At 48.3% G+C, this 19,986-nt stretch overlaps 1 protein-coding gene and 1 long non-coding RNA gene across 8 annotated transcripts in view; both read right to left on the reverse strand.

Moving 5' to 3' along the window:
* Positions 1-271: 271 nt before the first annotated feature.
* LOC147373526 (uncharacterized) lies at positions 272-4,225 on the reverse strand. Of its 2 annotated transcripts, XR_015161960.1 has the most exons (3): positions 3,921-4,225; positions 3,550-3,805; positions 272-427 (listed from the first exon to the last, which is right to left on the reverse strand). It is a non-coding gene; the product is annotated as an uncharacterized LOC147373526 (long non-coding RNA). The 2 variants fall into 2 exon arrangements; XR_015161961.1 differs by lacking the exons at positions 3,550-3,805; positions 3,921-4,225 and adding an exon at positions 655-920.
* A 348-nt stretch (positions 4,226-4,573) lies between these two features.
* CUL1 (cullin 1) overlaps positions 4,574-19,986 on the reverse strand; it is an 88,497-nt gene continuing 73,084 nt past the window's right edge. For all 6 annotated transcript variants that reach the window (XM_086395100.1, XM_086395098.1, XM_086395097.1 and 3 more), the window contains 13 exons: positions 17,572-17,679; positions 17,385-17,491; positions 16,097-16,145; positions 15,607-15,738; positions 14,248-14,365; positions 12,839-12,915; positions 12,263-12,394; positions 10,521-10,613; positions 7,080-7,127; positions 6,918-7,000; positions 6,296-6,401; positions 5,617-5,730; positions 4,574-5,059 (listed from right to left, as the gene is read on the reverse strand). In XM_086395100.1, the coding sequence (XP_086251226.1) occupies positions 4,979-5,059; positions 5,617-5,730; positions 6,296-6,401; positions 6,918-7,000; positions 7,080-7,127; positions 10,521-10,613; positions 12,263-12,394; positions 12,839-12,915; positions 14,248-14,365; positions 15,607-15,738; positions 16,097-16,145; positions 17,385-17,491; positions 17,572-17,679 (1,248 nt within the window). In that variant the 3' untranslated portion in view covers positions 4,574-4,978. The remainder of the gene's footprint in view (positions 5,060-5,616; positions 5,731-6,295; positions 6,402-6,917; positions 7,001-7,079; positions 7,128-10,520; positions 10,614-12,262; positions 12,395-12,838; positions 12,916-14,247; positions 14,366-15,606; positions 15,739-16,096; positions 16,146-17,384; positions 17,492-17,571; positions 17,680-19,986) is intronic.

Here is a 19,986-nt window from a genome sequence, read left to right on the forward strand (position 1 = left end):
GGCAGCGAAAAACTGCACGTGTGCGTCTCCTGTGTCCCCTCGTCTTCCCTGACGCCTGCTGAGACCCCTGGTCTCCATGCTCCACCCAGGAGGCGTCGCTGACCAATTCAGGGAGAGTTGCCCCCTAGCTTGCCCAGTCACCACATGCCACCCTTGGCACGTGGCCCCTGTGAAGCCCGTTTGTTCCCCGTCATATGACCAGAGACCCAGAGGCAGCAGAAGACAGCGGCTTCCCCGATGGAGGGCAGGGCTTGGGGGCACCAGCCGGTGTGCGCTTCGCACGGCGGGCTTTCATTCCTCGACAGGCAGCGTACCTCCAGGAACCACGGACGCGGAGATCCTGACCAGAAATCCTGGCCTGCAGCCATGGTGACATCCCGTGTGATCAAGAGCATCCTTAGCTCGTCAGCTTGACTTGTTCCTTCACCTGGAACGGGGGGAGAAAGAGCTTGTCACAAGGTATTCAATTCACACGAACACCAAGTTTAAATATGTGCTTTTTTCCCCTCGCTCTCCCACCAAGGTAGTAATTGACATTGTGTGAGCCTGGTGGGTTTAGTTCCCCAGTGGGGAACCAAGAAGAGCTATGTGGAATGAGTGACCACATCAGGAGATGGATGCAGTCATGGTTGCCGTGGCTTAGGAAGATCACACCTTGTCCACTGAGGAGAAAGAGCCCAGCAACAGGCTATCCAGCTGGTCAGTGTCTGTGGTCCCCACGCCTTTCCCCAGTGGTCACGAAGACCCACACGTCTGACCACAGTCCTGACGTCCAAGTACAGGCAGCACCCTGGACTCCGACTAACTGCCACAGGCTAACTTGAAGGCGCCATCACATCGTTCTGCATGACAAAATTATCAACATTTTGAAGTTTATTAAAAATGTAATCCTCTACCTAGAAACTGCTTCCTATTTCTCAGTATTGTCTGGATCACACAACCTCCAGACTTCAGTGTTGCTAATCAATGACTCCAACTCTGGATTCCCACCTCTGCCCAAGGTGTTCAACTGCCCCACCACTGCCAAAAATCAATTCACAAATTGTGTCATTTAGATTTGTAGGTTGCAGGTAGGGTCTTCCGGACCCAGGGATTGAACCCAGGTCTCCTGCACTGCAGGCAGATTCTTAACTTCCTGAGCCACCAGGGAAGCCCACTTTAGATTTATAGGTAGGTCGTCAAGAAAGGTTTCAAACGACATTTTGAAAGAACCTAAGTATTCCGTTAGAGGGCTTCCCTGGTGGCTCAGCTGGTAAAGAATCTGCCTTCAATGCAGGAGACCCTGGTTTGATTCCTGGGTTGGAAATGTTCCCCTGAGGGAAGGCATGGCAACCCACTCCAGTATTCTTGCCTGGAGAATCTGCATGAACAGAGGAGCCTGGTGGGTTACAGTTTATGAGATTGCAGAGTCAGACACACCTAAGTGTGCATGCGCACGCGCACACACACACACTCTGTTGGAAGTTGCATGGGCTTTGGGCTCTTACCGGAATAAGCTCAAATCAACACTTGCTTATTCCTCTGGCCTCTGTTACAAATGATCCAGGGAGGGGTGTGTGTAGTACCTGGGATGAGAAGTAGTCCAATACATCCAAGCCACACAGCCTTTTATATGTGAACCAAAGCTCCATAAAGAGATTTTGGAAAACTGTCCTCACCTATCTTGACCAAATCATTGTTCTGCCTCTAAAGAGATGAGTTTCATGTGTATAGAATCAAATCACCCAGACAAGTTGTTACCATTCCTAAAAAAAAAAAAATTTTTTTTTTTTTTAAGGATTTAGTTAAGAGAGATTTACTTCAAATGAGTCAGCCGAGTATGGCAAAATCTTTTTTTTTTCAAAGGAAAATTAAGATACCTCTATGAATAGGTAGGCCATCTTAAAATACTGAGTAAAAATATTTTAAATTCGGGTGACTCTCAGCCCTGTATCTCCTGTTGTGGCGTCCCTGGATGCCTCCTACAAAGGCACTGACTGGTGATGGCTGGCAGTTTGCCTCTAGGCAGGTGTGAGGTTTGACCCTTGAGAACCCAGCCCCGGGGAGAGGGGCTCCTGGCCCTGGGCTCTGCCTTGCTGCCCCCCTCCTAGGAGAGAGGAGATGGTTCCATCAGGGGGCAGCACTACAGCGACTGCCTGGAACACAGCTTTCCTTCAGTGGCCCAATCCCTGTGGGTTACACCAAGGCTGCCATCCACCACCCCTCTCCCAGGGCAAGAACTTCCCAGAGCGCCTGGGCACTAGGCAGCCTTCAGAGGCTGGGCATCAGCCCCTAGGCAGACTCAAAAGGCTACTATTGAAGTTCTGAAAAATGCAGCTCGCTGGATGCCAGGGAACTCAACCCTCGTGGCTTGTGTTTGGAGGCCCAGCCATTCTTGTTAGGCTAGGAAGTGGTTTGCAGAATGAAGACACAAAGTCTGGAACTGCCTTTTATTCCACATCCATTAAACAGGACTTTCACCTAGTGTGAGGGGATCGGGGTTGGGGGCACGTCCAGGGAACCTCCCATCACCCACCTCCAGTCCGCCTTTGCTTACAGATGTCCTCGGTCTTACCAAGGACACTCCATCCTGGAGGAACTCGAGAGACGTAAGTAAAGTCTCATGAAGAGGTCCCTCCCCTCTCTTGAAGGGGAGGGTGGGATGAGTTGAGAGAAGCATCAGCGCAGATACACTACCGTGTGAAACTGCCAGCTGGTGGGAAGCTGCTGTGCCACACGGCGTGCCGCGGCATCCTCTGCGATGACCCCGAGGTCATCGCTCGAGGGGTGGGACGGGGCGAGGGTTTGGGGGAGAGCTCAAGAGGGAGGGGGTCTATATCTGATTCACTTTGTTGTGCAGCAGAAACGAACACTATATTGTAAAGCAATTGTACTTCAGTTCAAAAAACAAAACAAAACATGAAGCTCTTTATTATGTGATCTGCCAACCCCACTCCTGGCCATGTGTCTGCGGAAAGCCATAATCTGAACATGTACCTGGACTCCAATGTTCACTGAAGCGCTACTTACAGTAGCTGGACGTGAAGGCAACCTAAATGTCCATCAATAAATGAACAGATAAAGAAGCTGGGTACCTAGACACGATGGAGTATTATTCAGTCACATAAAAAAGAAGGAAACAATGCCATTTGCAGCGACACGGACGGACTTAAAGATTGTCACACTAAGTGAAGCCAGAAAAAGACACACCATACAGTATCATTCATATGTGGAAATCTTAAAAAAAAAAAGGTACAAATGAATGTATCTACAAAACAGAAATAAGAGTTACAGATGTAGAAAACAAATTTATGGTGAAGATGGGGCAAGGCAGGGGAGGGATAAATTGGGAGAATGGGACTGACATATGCATACTGCCACATATAGAATAGATAACAAGGACCTGCTGTATAGCACAGGGAACTCTACTCAATATGCTGTAATGACTTGTATGGAGAAGAATCTAGAAGAGTGGAAACAGGGGTAACTGAATCATTTTGGTGTATACCGGAAGCTAACACGTTGTATATCAACTGCACTCCAATAAAAATTTAAAAAAAAGCAATTTACCGTCCTACTCTTGCAGGGAGTCGGACGCAAGGGCGGCAAGCGGCTGTGGTGGTTTACTGCGCGGCTGTCCCAGGGGCAGGCGGACTGTTGCCAGGAAAAGCAGAGCTGTGGTCTCAACTCCCAGCCGGGGACTTGCAGGGCAGTTTCTAGGTGGTCCTCGGAGCCCCAGGGCACTACAGGCTCTGGGGGGCGGGGGTTCTCCAGTGGGGGTGGCACTGCTTTTTGCCTGGTTCATACACTGGGGCTCTTTTTAAGACTGTTAGAAAAAAGAAGATATACTAAAACAAACATGGGAACTGTTAGACAAGAGCTTAAGTCTATTATTCTTCCTTTTAATAACCCGTTTAACCATTACATTTAAAAAAACTAACCTGTTAGGTGCCAGATTGGTCCAAAAAACTGGAAGGACATAGTAGCTTGGGTGTCTTCCTCTGGCCCTGCTTTCAGAAGCAGGCCTCAGGGCAGGTAGAGACGGCACAGGTGTTGAGAAGCATGTCCACGTCTCCGGTCAGGAGAGCCGCGTGTAGTTTTAACGGACCAAGAAGCCCCAAAGACTAAACCAGCCCGGGCCTTCTGCTCCCGCCTCCTGTTCCTTCTGTCTTCAGGCTGGGAAGTGACCGCACAGGGGCTGCAAGCCAACCAGCCGGGACCACAGACGAGGAGTCAAAATGGGCAGGAGGCGAAAGGGAGGCGCTGGTGTGCCTGACTCAGACGAACTCCCGTGATCCGCGGCCACTCTTCCAGAAGGCGACTGGCTGACCCTGGCCAGCACCACAAGGGTCGGCAGGGAAGCCGCGGGGCGTCGGTCACTGGAGGCAGTCAGGGGAATGAAGGCAAACCCTCCGGGAGAAGGCGACAAGCGCTTGGACGGCCAGAGCTCAAACGTGTTCCCTCTCGGCAGGGCGGCCCTCGGGGCCTCAGGAAGACACCAGGGAAGGCCCGTTTGCACAATCATTATATCTTTTATTTACAGATAGAAATTAGTAAAACCTAAAACAAAAACCCAATGCGACTTGTACAGAAATCCTTTAATTTTCTTTATTTTCACACATTAAAAAATGAAACACACTATACAAATGGTTTTCTCATAGCAGATTACACGTGGGTCCCTCCAGACCCGCTCTCCAGGACTGCCGGCCTCCGAGGGGCCCCGGCCGGCAGCTGGGGCTCACGTGGCCAATGGTGATCCGGATGCAGACGCATGCAGCCCTCGGCGCGGGATGTACCCCCTCCGGTCTTAAATTAGGTTAAATGGCGTCGGTGTCCGTATGTACAGACGTGAAGTGTGCCGGTCCTGAGCAGCTCCGGGGCCCGAGCCTGCGCCGGGGGCCTGGCCCTGGGGCCAGGCGGGCGTCCAGGGGCGCGGCCGCCGCGCTCGGGGCTGCCGTCCCCGCGGCTGAGGGGCTGCGCCCGCGCTCAGACCCCCGGGTTAGGCCAGGTAGCTGTAGGTGTCCTTCTCCCCGTCCACTCGCTCCAGATACTCCTTCTCGATCAGAATGTCAATGCATTTCTGGGCGTGGTGTTCCGAGGAGGGAGGCCACGAAGAGAAAGAAAAACACATTTACCGACGGAAGAAAGAGGGATTCTCCCACCCTTCCCAGGGGGTCCCATCCCCTGAGGGGGGCGCCGTCTCACTTCCCGCAGAGCCCCCTCGCCCTGGGGCGCCTCACCCCAGGGTCTCCCACCGCCCCCCTCAACCTGCCGCCCTCGGGTCTCAGAAGGGGAAGGAGCCGCCCAGTTTCTGTGTGAAACGACCCCGGGGGTCGGTGTCCCGGGGCTGCAGGGCCCCCGGGGGCCCCAAGAGGAGCCACGTCCGCGGACGAGCCTCCCGCCGGGCTCCGCACACGCAGGAAGCTCCTGGGCGGGCGCTGTTCGCTCTGAGCAGCTCAGCAAGGGGAATGCTGAGGATTTTGCACGTCTCAAAATGACCGTTTCAGAATTCGGCCTGTTTTCTTTTGTGGAAACCTATTCTACGTGACTAAGCCAAGCTCCTCCGTGACAGTCATCGCCTCTTTTGTCTCCTGAGATAATAATCATCTGAATCCTGCTGCTGGGGGATTCCTGTACCTTAATTACTGGGACCCGGGGCTTGAATCTTGAGGACAGCTGAGTCAGGACTTCTCCAAGTAACTGCTGGTGTTTTAGGACCTTCCTCATTTTCATAATTCTCACAATAGCCGCCTATGTGACCAAGGAATGAAAAACAGACCTTGTTTTCCACAGAGTTAACCAGAACTTACCTGTAATGAGAAGTAGCAGTAAGGCTGTCTATGGGGTCGCACACAGTCGGATACGACTGAAGCGACTTAGCAGCAGCAATAAGGCTGCAGGGTGCGCTCTGTGTGCAAGACTGGGTTCCGAACAGGGAACGAACACACTGAAGGTCCAAGGACACAGGGGGCAGGTTCTATCTGCTTGTTTCGGGGCCAACGCAACAAACGTTCAAGTGTTTTGGTTCCGTGAGCAGCAATTTTAGTAATTTAACCCAACTAGAGTACACATTTAAAATGAGGAAAAATTCAGGCCTCAAAGCCACAGACGGCACTTGAGCTCCACCAGACAAGCCTCGCTCCCGCCCGTTTTATGGACTCACTGCTCTCATCTGTTTCATCATTGCATCTACTCCACCCAGAACCATCCATCATCCAGGCCGCCTCTCCCAAGTCCCAGGCAACACACAGCCCGAGGGAAGCGCCCCCCAGCTGCGAGCAACCCGCCTGCCGCGCCAGGGGCCGGCCCTGGTCACCTGGATCAGTAGTTTGCGATCTTCCTCGATGTTTTTGTGTGTGGTTTCCTGTTCCTGCTTCTGTTCCGTTTTCATGGGCACATTGATGTTAACCCTTAATTTTTTACTGTCAAGAAAATCGAGGAGACCAGTCACTATTGCTTTCAAAGACATGCAGTAAAGCTACTTTCTGTTTTCGGTCTTAAAAGAGGGGCTCTGCCCCCTAGACAGAGGGTGTAGAGCGTGACCGACAACCTCCCGCCTCCCCAAGCCGTTTCCATGTCATCTCTGTGAAAGGCCCCCTAGTTCTCTACGGGGCGGGGTCCTACTCTGCCAGCAACGGGACGGCTGTGTCCCAGGAAATTCAGCTCCGTAACCTGCTCTCCCCAACTGCCAAGTGAAATAACATGAGGACACGGGGGCACAGAGGGCCAGGCTTTCTAGGTGAGCTGTTTACCAAATGAAGAGAACCCCGAAAACTGAGAGTCAACTGGAGAAGCACCCGGGATGGCCAGAGAGGTCAAAGGCCCCGACAGAGGCCGGCACTAGGCTCAGCCCCGTGTGCGGTGACACCCGTGTGTGCGCTTGGGGTCAGAGGGTGAGTCTGCGGCCTAGGACCATCTACTTAGCAGATTTTCCTTACTTTTTATAACCAAGATATAATTTTATTAAGGTATCTGGCTTCAATTCCACCTCATCAACATTTGCGTTTTCATCTTCCAAGACCTGTAAGAAAACAACTGTTAGTACATCATCTCAGGAAACGGCTTTCTTCCAGTTTAACGTTCAAAGAACAAAGACGTACCAATAACTTGGACTTCAATAAAATCTGTAGGACTTGTGCCAAAATGTCCTGCAATTAAAGAGAAAAATACATTTTTTTCTTTGCAGTAACAACCACAGCCAATCCCACAGAGTCCATTTTTGGGGAAAAATTAATGACCCAAGTAGAAGAATATGTCCAGAGGGAAAAGAGGGCAGCGCCCCTCAGCGGCTCCCCAAACCTACTCCGAAAAGTGGCAGCAACCCCTTTCTGCTCTTGATCACCCAGTATTAAAACTCACAACTCGACTAATAAAGACTAGAACGTTTAAGATTGACTCCTTGACTGCATCTTGGACACAGCACTGAAAAGAATGGGCAGGAGCTTCAGCAGCCTTGCACGCACCTTCTGTTCACAAACACGACAGAGGTGGTGCCCGAGACCCTGCTGCTGACTCGACTCTGGTGAACCTATGCCCCCGGGCCGCCTCTGCGCGCAGAGAGCGGGTGGTCTGTCCTGTCTCAGCTCTCCTCTAGCGCCCCAGCTTCGGGACCCCACACAGCGGGACAGCCGCCGGGACACTCACGTGTCCCCCTGCCCTTAAAGGAAGGCCATTTTGGCCCAGGCGAGGCCCAGCTGGAGAGGCCTCCAGGTGTGCTGACCGGCCAGGAGCCGGATGAGGATGAGGTGGCCACGCCCGTGGCACGGCCACAGAGGCTGTCTTCACGAGCCAGAGTGACTGAGCAGCCAACAGCCCTCGTGCAGGAGAGGAGAGGGAAGTGGGGAACAGCTGGCTGAGGGACGGAGGCTGAACAGTGGAGCGGGGGGCCGCCCAGCTCCGAAAAGGGAGTTCCCGAGAGCAGAGCCCTCCCTGCGGTCTGGGGGCAACCTGAGCCTCCACCGTAACTGAAGCCTCCTCCTCCTGGTGAGGAATAAGGAAGGAAAAAAAGAGACTCATGTGCACAGAAGCAAATTCTTGTGTTATTAGAACTGGAAAATGTATTCTGGGCTAATTTGAAGCACGACGCAAAAATAAATGACTTTCCTAATTCACGTTCCATGAGGCCAATATTACCCTGACACCAAAACCAGACAAAGCTATCACAGGAAAATGGCAGACCAAGCTCCCTATGAATAAAGAAGCAAAAATCCTCAAGAAAATTCCAGCAAACCAAACCCAGCAGCATATAAACAGTATTATATACCATGACCAAGTGGTATTTATCCCAAGAATGTAAGGGTGGTTCAACATTTAAAAAAACAATCGACACAACACACATCAATAGACAAAAGCACAGTCATCGTAATAGAAGCAAGAACATTTAAACAAAACCCAACACTCCTTCATGATGAAAACGCTAAAAAACAAAACACTGTAGAAACAGAAGGGAATGTCTGCATCTAAGAAAAACTCACAGTGACAAGCCGCAAGCTTTCCCTCAAGGTCAGAACAAGACAAGGATGCCTGTGCTCACCGCTTCAGCTCAGGGCTGCACAGGAAGTCCTATCCACGGCAAGCAAGCAACAAAACAGACACCCAAGGAGTACAAGTCAGTAGCAAAACTACTCGCATTTATAGATGACATGACTGCATAGTTAAAAAGTCCTAAAGAATCCATACAAAAAGTACCAGAACAAATGCATTCAGCAAGACTGCAGCATACAAGATCCAACAGGTAACTGTATTTCTGTACACCAGCAATGAATTTACAATTTCATTAACAGCATCAAACTTAATAGAATACTCAGTGGAGTAAATTTCACCAAAGTATCAAACTTAATACTTAGGAGTAAATTTAACCAAATAAATGTAAAAAGGCTTGCATGATAAAAACTATGAAACACAGTTAAAAGAAATTGCAGACAATCTGAATAAACAGAGAAAGACATCCATGTTCACAGATTAGAAGACTGGATATTGTGGCAATTCTCCCAAAGCAACCTACAGATTTAATACAATCGCCACCACAATTCCAACTGCCTATTTTATAGAAACGGACAAGCTAATTCTGAAATTTATACGGAAATACGAGGGACCCAGAACACCTAACTCAAGTTTGATAAAGAACAAAGTTGGATGTCTCAATTCCAAAACTTATTACAAAAAGACAATGTGGTACTGGCATAAGAAGAGACATTTAGATCAGTGGAAAAGAACTGAGAATCTAGAAATAACATATAGAACCAACTGATTTTCGACAAGGTTGCCAGTACCAACCAATAGGGGAAACACATGTATAAAAATATCCAATCACTATGATGTACAGCTGAAACTAATGTATTAATTTATACTTGTTATACTTCAACAATAAGCCAATTGTACTTCAAGAAAAAACAGGGAAGAACAATCTTTGACCTTGGATTAGGCGATGATTCCTTAGATGTCTGACACCAAAAGCATAAGCAACAGAAGAAAAATAAAGTGGGCTGCATCAAAATTAAAACCATGTGCGTGATAAAGAAAATGAAAACCCAGAGTAGAGGGAATACCTGTAAATCATTTATCCGAAAAGGGTCTACTACACAGAATAGAAGACTTCTTACAACTCAACAAAACGACAAGTAACCCAATTAAAAGTGGGCATAAACATCATTAGGGATATGCAGGTAAGCACAATCAGACGCTACTTCATATCCACTAAAATGGGTGAGCACTGTGCTGGCAAGGATGCAGAGAGTGGAACTCTCACACACTGCTGCTGAGAACACAAGCTGGGGTAGCCACTGTGGAACAGCCTGGCAGTTCCTCCAGAAGATAAATGTAAGTTATCATGACTGTAATTCCGCAGCTAGGTTTATACCCGGGAGAACATGTAAGTTATCATGACTGTAATCCCGCAGCTAGGTTTATACCCGGGAGAACATGTAAGTTATCATGACTGTAATCCCGCAGCTAGGTTTATACCCGGGAGAACTGGAAGTACGTCCATCCAAAGACCTGCACACACATGTTCACAGGAGTGTTACTCGTAATAAGCAAAAAGTAGGATCAACCCAAATGTCCATCAACCGATAAATGGATAGACACGATGTGGTCCCTCCGTATACTTGAATGTATTTTTTCCGTCACAAAAAGATGAAGGTAAAGAGTAATAATTGCTAACAGTTACTGGTTTCTTTTTACGCTGATGGAAATGTTTTGGATCTGTATGACAATGGTGGTTGTACAACCCTGTGAAAAACCACTGAGTCATATAAAATGGTGAATTCAATGTTATGTGAAATGTAACTCAATAAAAAAAGATTAGCAGGAAGGATAACATTTGGTGAAAATTTAAGTTTAGTAAGGGAAAGCTTAGCTGGAAAGAGGGCTGAGAACAAGCTAAATGAGTGAGAGAAAAGCGAGCCATGTGGACATGTGCGTGTGTAGGTATATGTTACACTGAGTTTAAAAATTAAGCTTTTAACACATCATGTGTTGAGCCCTGGAAGAAGAGCCTATTCAGGGTCCTTCCCCTCCCCAGGACGCAGAGGCTGGAATACCATTTTGATCTGGGTGCTGTCCGTCAGCTGCTGCACGGCATAGGCGTCCTCTGTGTTATACTGGAGCAGGATGGCCATCTGGAATGTGGATGCCTTCGGGGCCCCATGCGAAGGAAAGAGAGGAAAGAGCTAAATGCTGGGCAACTCCCAAAAGAACTTACTTAGGAAACCAGTGCTCTGAATAGACGCAAAAAACAAAGCCCATCCATTAAGCGGGAGTAACACCCATCTAACAATTCCACCACGATCTGCTTCTTCCTCAAAGACGCCACTCCCCACCTTTACAGACACTCGAGGATTCTGCATTTTCTTCCACATGTTTTGTCTATGTAAATACAGTGGACCTTTGAATGATGCAAACTGAATACTTAAGATGGGGTGTCTTTTTATGTAAATGATCTCAATAAAGTTTACATGTCTACTGATCCAAAGTGAGGGGGCACTAAAATTTTAGGTAATGAAGTCTGAACTCAGAGATTCTTCTATGTATACTTGGGAAGAAAGAAAACAATTTCAATTGCATAGGGGACCCTTGATATGGGTTTGAACTGTGTGGGTCCATTTATCTGTGGATTCCACGCCCCCAACAGTAAATAGGACAGTGCTACAGATGTGAGGTTTGTTGAATCTGAAGATATAAGGAAACTGTTGGATGTGAGGTGCTGACTCTAAGTTTTGTGCAGATTTTCAACTGCCCAGGGGGTCGGTGCCCCAAACTGCCACGCTGCTCAAGGGTTAGCTGTATAGAAATCCATATTCAAGCTGATAAAGATCTCTGGACTGGTGTAACGGAGTATCAGACACTTTAGTTTATCAGAGCAGAATTACTCAAAGTATAGTGAGCAGGTTGAGTCTGCAAAATGCAGTCAGAAGTTTCTTAACACTTATAGATTTATAATTGCTTTTATAAGCTTATAAGCACACAAGTGAACCCTCTTCAAGATGGAATCCTTAAAGGACAAGATTTTAACGGAAACTTTGGCTCTTATCAGTCAGGAGCCAGAGAAGGTCCTTTTGCCAGGCTGATGCTTGGCTTCTCAGCGATAAACCGGAAACCAAGTGACAGTTACCATCGCGTGGTGCTCAGCACCATGGTGAGCGAGCACTGAGGCTGCTGTTAACATGAAACTGCCCCGTCAAAGGAAGAGAGCTATTATCATAATTAGATACATGAAACTCCAGCTTTTAAAGCTAATATCTGAACACTTAGTGTGTGTCAAGCAGAAGCTATGTCAATGACACTCTGCGACCCCAGGGACTGCAGCCACCCAGGCTCCTCTGTCGATGGGATTTCCCAGGCAAGAACGGGAAGCCTGGAGTGGGCTGCCATTTCCCCCTCCAACCTATCTTCCTGAATCAGGTATTGAACCTGCGTCTCTTACATTGGCAGGCAGACTCTTTACTGCTGAGCCACCAGGGAAGCCCTCAAACACTTATTAAAATACATTCAATTTCACTTAGTCTTCACACCACACACAAAGTCCAAACACTAACCGCCCCCCCCGCCACTTTTGTGGAGGAGAAAAGTGAGGTTCAGCATTACTGAGTAACTTCTCCCTTAGCTACAGAGAACTCACCTCTCCGACTCATAAAATTCAAGCTATTTAACCTCAGTATTATTTTGCAGAAGCTTAACTCTAGATTCTGTTGCATGTTACTGTTGGATTTCTATAATTCATCTTATCTTCATTTATATTAAACAAACCAACCAACCCAACCTCCAAAATAAAAAGTGATCTTACCTGCAAAGTGTATCTGTTTTTGAAGCAGTTTGTTACTAATTCTCCTTTTGACAGTTGATATAACCACGTCAATTTTCTGCCACTGTGACGGCTGGCGTAAAAGGCTGTGAATCGCTGGTAACTCCGCTCCAGCTGCGTACAAAGTGGGGAGAGCACTTGTGAAACACGTGCCTCAACACACCCTACGGTCAGCACCTCTGAACACAAACACTGGCCCCAGTTTACAGGACAAAATGCTGACATGAAAGTGAACTACAAACATCAAGTGTTTATTATCTTGCAGAAGTCCGTTAATTTACACGTTTGAAGTACAATTAAAAAAAAGTCTCTAGTTCAAGACAAGTAGGGATCAGGATGGCGTTCATCACAGAACTACGAGGTCCTACTTTCTGAGAGTAACCACCACCGCTGGGTGGGACCGGAGGTGCCACCTCCCAACCCCACGCCGGCCAGTGCTCAGGGCTGCCTGGGCGCGGCTCAGCCGGCAGGAAGGCCTTCTGCGGGCACGCTGCCATGAAGGGGCCCCTCCTTACCCCTGCCCAACACCAAGGGAACAGAAGAGGAACCCATCCTTACCTCCGACGGCAAGGCAAACGTGCAAGACTGCTGAAAGGGCCACGATCCGGAACTCAGCACTTGAATACTGAAATCCACTGGGAGAGGGGGAAAGTTCAGGAATACATTAGCCTTATAAACTGGAAAATGCCAACAGAGCAGGTAAACTTAAATTGCTTTTTATTAAAAGAAAAACATACTAAGTGAAAAATCCTGCTTTAATATAAAACTAAGGATGAAACACACTAAATTTCAATTAAATTTCGTAACGGGAAAGTGTTAGTCGCTCAGTTGTGTCTGACTTTGCAGCCCCATGGACTATAGCACACCAGGCTCCTCTGTCCACGGGGATTCTCCAGACAAGAATACTGGAGTGGGTTGCCATTCCTTTCTCCAGGGGATCTTTCCTACCCAGGGATCTCCCGCATTGCAGGCAGATTCTTTACTGGCTGAGCCACCTGGGAAGTAAAGGGAAAAAGAGCCACAAATTCTCTTCTGCAAAGAGTGAGTCTCCCATTCCTCGTCTAACTCAGAATTATAACACCACGTGCCTGTTTGGCTTCACCTGCTCTGGTTTTCAGCCACCAATACGCTCAGTCCACTCAGGGCACACCTGAGTTCCTCAGGCTGGATGGCCCGAGAGCCTCAAACTCAAGACAATGAGAAGCCCAAGTCAGCCGACTTCGTATGCTTTGTGTGGCACTGATGACTCTGTGCACAGCACAAAGACTGTATGTATCTAATACACGTATAATCTATACACTATACCAAAACGTCATCACTGCAGACGGCTGACAGCAAGTCTGCTGGCACCACGGTCAAGTTTTACAATGGAATGGTGCTTTCGATTTGGGGCAAGTACAGCCTCATTCTTCATTTAAAAACAAGAGAATCACCATATGATGATGTCAGCGAAACCTGCTGCAGTCAGACCTCACGGGAGCCCAGTGGGCCTCTGTGTGTCCTGACACCAGCCTGTCCTGACCCCCAGTGGCAATCAAGGAGCCAGGTTTTGACTGGTCATCTGTATGGCCACAGCAGTTTCTTATAATAGAAGAAACTGCTAGAATGGAATCAGACTAAAGTGAAGAAACGTTAACTGAAACTTAAACTGTAAGTGGTGCCCTGAGCTGGCGACCGGCCAGGGTGAGGCGGCCGCGCCAGCCAGTGGAAGAAGTCAGGGCTCAGGACCTGAACACAAGACTCCCACCGGCTCGGCCCCTCGGGGAAACGCCAACCCCCTTCCCCGGCTTCACCTCCTGTCATCACCCAGGAGGCAGGAGGCCGGGGGCGCGTGGGGGGCGGACTTCCTGTGTGCCTGGCCCTGAATTTCTGATAAAGCTGCTGTCTCTCGCACTCGCTACAAAGAGCGCCGCCTCCGCCAAGAGCCCTGCATGGTCAAGGAAGCTCAGGAACCCGGGGATACTCACAGTCAAGTGGCTCGGAGTTCGTTAGGTGCTTTTTGAACTGCTCGTTCAAATCTTTGCTTACACCAATGTCTTGAAACATCCGCTGAAGTTTAGAGGTATACTCAAAACCACAAGCTTGCTGAAATAAACCCAGACAACTGCCTTATTAACTTCTCCAGAGACAGAGATGTATACAGGGGAGTCTGACGGGGAGCATACACATATAAGACGCTGAACGGCAGTACTGAAGCTGCAGCAGGTAACAGGAGCTCACGCTATGAACATGCACTGATTAAAGTCCATACGCTATCAAAACCTACACAGCTGTAAACAGAACCGTCAGCAACTGTGGGAGAACACAGTGACTACCACTCGGGCAGGAAGAGCAAGGATTTCTGAGAGCATGAGAACACCAAGACGACATGGCTTGTCTGTGCTCTCACCTGCTGCCGCGGGCTAACCTGCCCGCTGCCCCCTCCCTCCTATGCTGAAGTCCTAGGCTGATGGTACTCGGAGGTGGGGCGGCGGTGAGATAACGAGGTTTAGGAAAGGTCCTGAGGGTGGACCTCTGTGTGGGGAAGAGTTGGCCAGGTGGGCCGGCTGGGCGTCCTCAGGGAAGGGGCGGGGTGGGGGGCAGAGAGCCTGCACTGGACACTGAGCTGCCTGGACCTTGACCTGCGCATCCCGGCAGCCTTTGGAGCTCTGAGAACACTTCTCTCCTGTATGAGCCACTCAGTTACAGTTTTCTGTCACAGCAGCCCGCACCGAGTAACACTCTCATTAACTGATTTCCGGTCACAGTGAAATACGCCATAAAACACGGAACAGTGCCTGAGAGGCCAGGTGCAGCAGGAGCCGAATTAAGAAAAAGCGCTCAACAGCCAGCTAAGGTGATGCTTCCTGTCCTCCCGCAGACGTGGGGCTACCAACAGTCAACCAAGCCCAGAGAAATACGAAAAGCCCCACTTGCTCAAGGCCGGCGAAACATACAGTGGAGTGGAGGCCATGCCAATTGGAGCGATTCCTGGTGGTGGGGGGTGGGGGCGTGCAGAGCTGGGGCTGTGCACAGGAGCTGGGAGAGGATGCGCTGGATGGGCTCAGCTGCAGCAGAAGGGCGCGTGTGTGCATGTGTGGGCGCATGTCTGTGTCTGGGAACCTGTGTGTGCGTGCACATGGGCGCACACGTGAGTGTCGGGGAGAGCACAGGCAGCCCTACGACTGGGGCCTGGACGCGTCTCGACAACGATGGTGGGCTCTCGGTGTGCAGCGGCAGCGCTCACACCACGCCATCACAGCTGATGGCTCGGCCCAGCCGACAGCCTGGAGGGACTGGGAGCCTCGGCGTCCGAGGCCGCGCTGTCCAAGAGAAGCTGGCCTTACCTTCAGCTTGGAGATCATGCTCGCCTCGGCGTCATCGCTCGCGCTGTTCTGGTGCACGAGCCTCTTGGCCAACATTTTTGCGTAGAACTTCTGAAACACGTCCTTGTCCTCGATGTATTTGAAGACCACCATCTGGAAAGCCGCCAGAGAGCACACACACGCCTTACGACCGGTCCCAGCCACAGGCCAGGAGGCAACACGTGGGTCTTGGTCTGTCCCACCCCGTATGCTGACATTTAGAGGGACAGAAAATACTGCCCCCGTAATCTTTAATACTGTCATCCACTCCTTAAATCACACTAAGTTGGTCTGGAATTATTACTAATGAGAAAGGTACAAATGCTAAAGTTAACTCAGTACAGGAAGTAAAGTCGGATTTAGAATAAAATAAGTGTTTCTACTACTTTACAGATGCCTCATATACATAACCTTAAAGCCATCTGTCAGAGAAAAAGTTCCTGAAAACCGATGTAACTAGCCAGCACCTTACCACTTGGTTGAGCGTGTCTTCGAGTTCTGCTTCTTCTGGGTTCTTGGAACTGAAAATTTTTAAAAGGCATGGTGTTTTATTAATTAAAAAAAAACCAGCAAATGTTTACTAAACAAGCACCTCTTTACCAAACTACCATATCACATGCGGTTCAAACGGTGAGTTTTTTTTCAGATCAGCACGTGGATGAGGGAAGGTTAGCTTTTCTAACCTGTGGCCATTTGGCAATCTTATATTCTATTTCATAAACTATCCTTCCAAATAATCATTTAGAACATCCACAACAAAAATGAAAAGTTTCCCAAAACATTCTGAATCAAGTTTTCCTTTAAGATAACCCATTTAAATGTAAGTAAATTAGCTTCACTTTTCTAATTGCTTTCCTCAATATGCTTGAACTTAACTTTGAAAAAATAAAAGGCCATTCAATGGCCTAACAGTTAAAGGTAGTAGGAGGGCTTTTTAAACTCCCTCCCCAGTGCGGCCTCCCACTTGTCGTTATGTCTACAAAACAGATGGCTGTCCTTTAGCAACTGATTCATTCATTCTGGGCTACGAGCAAATATTAATTGAAAAGTGATTTCAGGACAAACAAAAATTTAAAGGTTTTGCTCTTAGAGTCCTCTATAAATGAGATCCCTATAAATTCATCTAAAATGACCCAACCACCAAACAGGCTCTGAAGAGGGGCTCCTGCTTCAGAACGGTTGGCCGGAAGCTTCGTGCTTCTCCCTTAGAGGCTGGGGCCGTGTCCCTCTCCTCAAAGGTTCCCTTGGTGCCCACTCGCATCCAGTCACTAACGCACGCTCATTAGCGCCGCACTTTGGAGCTCTCCACCCCTCTGTCTGCGTCAGCTGCCTTAACTAAAGAACAGCCTATCAACAGACTCGATGAGACAGTTTCTGAAAAGACAACGGCTAAAAAAGCAGCTGTGTGTCCTGCCAAACAAACTCAAGCTCTGCCAGAGTGCCTGCGTATTTAAAATACGCCAAGTTTTTCATTTGATAGAGCTCCAAATTTTAGCCTTTTAGCTAGGAGGGTCACGCTCACACCGTCTACAATTACAGACGTTAGAAATTACAGCCGTAAGGAACAGGTGAACTGGGCACTAACACGTATCGTGAAATGACTTTCAGGAGGACAAAGAAGGTGTGCTTGGTTTACAGTATTCTTCCCAAAAGGTACAAAAAGATTACAACGTGACACACGTAACAGAACTTTTAACTCCTCATCTAGAGGCCGAGGCTTTAAGCAGGTTTACTAAGAAAATGCACAAACGCACTAGTACCTCTTCTTCAACAGGGAGTCACAGTATCGAGCCAGCAACTCGGGGGATTTACTAGACGACTGAGCCATTTTGGTAACTGCGTTGTTGTTTATGAAGCGACCGCAAGCCTGCAGATCACAGAAACACCGTCAGAGGCCCGTGTGCCATCCGCCCGGTCCCGCACGGAGCCACAGGCCAGCATACCTACCTTGTCCAGCGCGGCCACGAAGCCAGCATCATTGTTGAACGCCGACATCACCAGGGCGTTGTATTTTTTATGCACATCCAACACTGTCTGTACATACATTTTGGGGTCCTTGGGTAGAGAGAAAAACAGACACGAGTTGGTTCCTGGGGACTAGACTGTATACTCACATGCTACTGGAAAATATTCCAAAAGATCTGCTTCCTTCTTCAAAGATGCTAACAAATAAGATCAAGAAATAGTTCACATCCCATCATCAAAACACATAGGACATTCTGCTTATAGATATAATAAAAGAAAATATATTCTCTGCACTCAAAATGAAACACTAATTCCGAACTACACAAAAAAGGGATTTTTCAAATTATTTGAAAACTCAAACCACACAAAACAAACTTTCAAAGTGACAGCTTTGCTTTGTCTACTTTTGCTGTTGAAAATTTCATATTCTGGACTTTTTCTTGGCTGGGGAAACCCGTCAATAAGTTACTTAGAACTTAGCTGAGTAGGCAGTGCAAGAATAATGTAGGTTTGAGGTCTCAGGACGTGTGGGCAAGGGCAGGGGTGGGTCGCACGTGGCAGTGAGGGTCTGACTAGTACACCCGGGAAATATGAAGATGGACGAGGACAAGTAGAGATCTAGGGTGGGAAAGGCCAGGCCCGGAGACCGTCAGAGCACTGGGCGATCGGTGGGGTGGCCACCGGGAGTCTCTGGACAGAACAGAAAGGAGATGTGAGAACCAGCCTCAGGGAAGGTTTTGGGAGCGCTGTAGAAGGCAGGCAGGAAGGATGGGCCGGAGGGGACAGTCCAGGGTCATACGAAGACCAGAGTGGCCGACTCCGAGGGCTGGCCGCGTGTCAGAGGGCGCACTGAGCTCGCAGGCCTGACCGTCACACTGCGGGGTCAGGGCTGTTGGCCTCCCCCTTAGAAACGAGGAAACAAAGTCATGGGTGGGCACCTGGCCAGCCTGATGTGGGCAGCCTGCTCCTGAGAGTCTCAGAGAGGAAAAGGCCCAGGGAGAGGTTAAGCAGACAGGCGGAGCCCAGGCGGTGCTGCTGGACACGGGGCTCAGCATGAGCGCAGGGCTCTGTGGCCAGCACATCACTGACGGGAGGTATCAATGGTCTGCCAGCGTGCCCCAATTCTCGACAGGTATTTCTCTTCTGGTTCAGGAAGGAGAAACCACAATTCCCCCAATTCCAATTATTCTGCATTTCTATGACACCTGACTTGATTTTGGGTCACCATTAAATCATTCTTCTGTGACAGGGTTATACCAGGAGGTTCAGCGGTTTTCTATTATTAAAGATATAATAAACATGAAAGGCCTATTATTATTATTATGAATAAAAGTACTGTGACAAGATTTTCATTTTAGTGACATGTAAAGTGGCCTCTACTGGGCAGACATTTGATAAAATGTTAAAAGGGAACTTAACACAAAATACTGCCAAATAAAAATCACTTAAAATATTGAAAGCGGATGCCACATATATTTAATGTTTAAAAATTTTTCTATCTTAAAACTTAGAACACACACACACAGCATTAACTGTCTAACTGTACAATCCCGCTCTTAGTTTCCAGAGAATGACTCCAGGTGTAGAAGTTCTTGCATTCTGTATTAATGATCTGATTTCTAAGACTGCACCCAAAAATACCTGTCCATCAGCACACATCTTACTTCATATAAACTCATTTCTTTTTTTTTTTTTAACAATGAAAATACTGTCCGCTTGACTTAATTTTGGTTTTGCCATTGAAACTGACACTGCTTTTGCCAATTCAGATTTTAGATTGTTTTCTGACTTCATGTCAAATTATTTCTCATCATTCATACTGTTTTTCTCTTGGCATTGGTTCTTTTAAAGTATTTACAAAGAGCTTTCGCCTCCAACAAGTACCCAAACACTGGAAAATGCCAGCAAACACTATCACACAGTAAGGTTATTAGCAGCATTACAAAGAATTACATATCAAAACTGCCAATTTAAGGACTTAATTTGCTTCCAAACCTTGCTGTTTCTTGGAACATCACTCACAGGATTGATAAAAAGTGTATTATGAATATAAACAGATTAATATTTGCTTCGTTTGCAAGAATGACTGCCTCTTAGGAGCAGAGAAGGACACACACACATTTATAACTGGGCACTGGACTGCCCCTCTGCCTCAGCCTGGTTCCCAGAGACAGCCTGAAGCTCAGAGTTCCCGCCTCGGCACCCCCGCCCTCGCTCTGCACCCTCATCAATGGCGTCCTCTGAACCAGCAGCGCCTCTATGTCGCCATTATGTTTGCAGGTGAACTACACTCTCTCCCGTCATCTTTATTTCTTGACCGATTTTTCTCAGATCCAGGATTTGGAAAAAACACAAATTCCCAAGAAATGCCAGGTATGAATTCCTCCCCATGGAAAG

This window comes from Bos grunniens, chromosome 4, assembly GCF_055505025.1.
Source record: "Bos grunniens cultivar Pamir isolate PY7600 chromosome 4, Bosgru_T2T1.0, whole genome shotgun sequence".
NCBI lineage: Eukaryota > Metazoa > Chordata > Mammalia > Artiodactyla > Bovidae > Bos > Bos grunniens.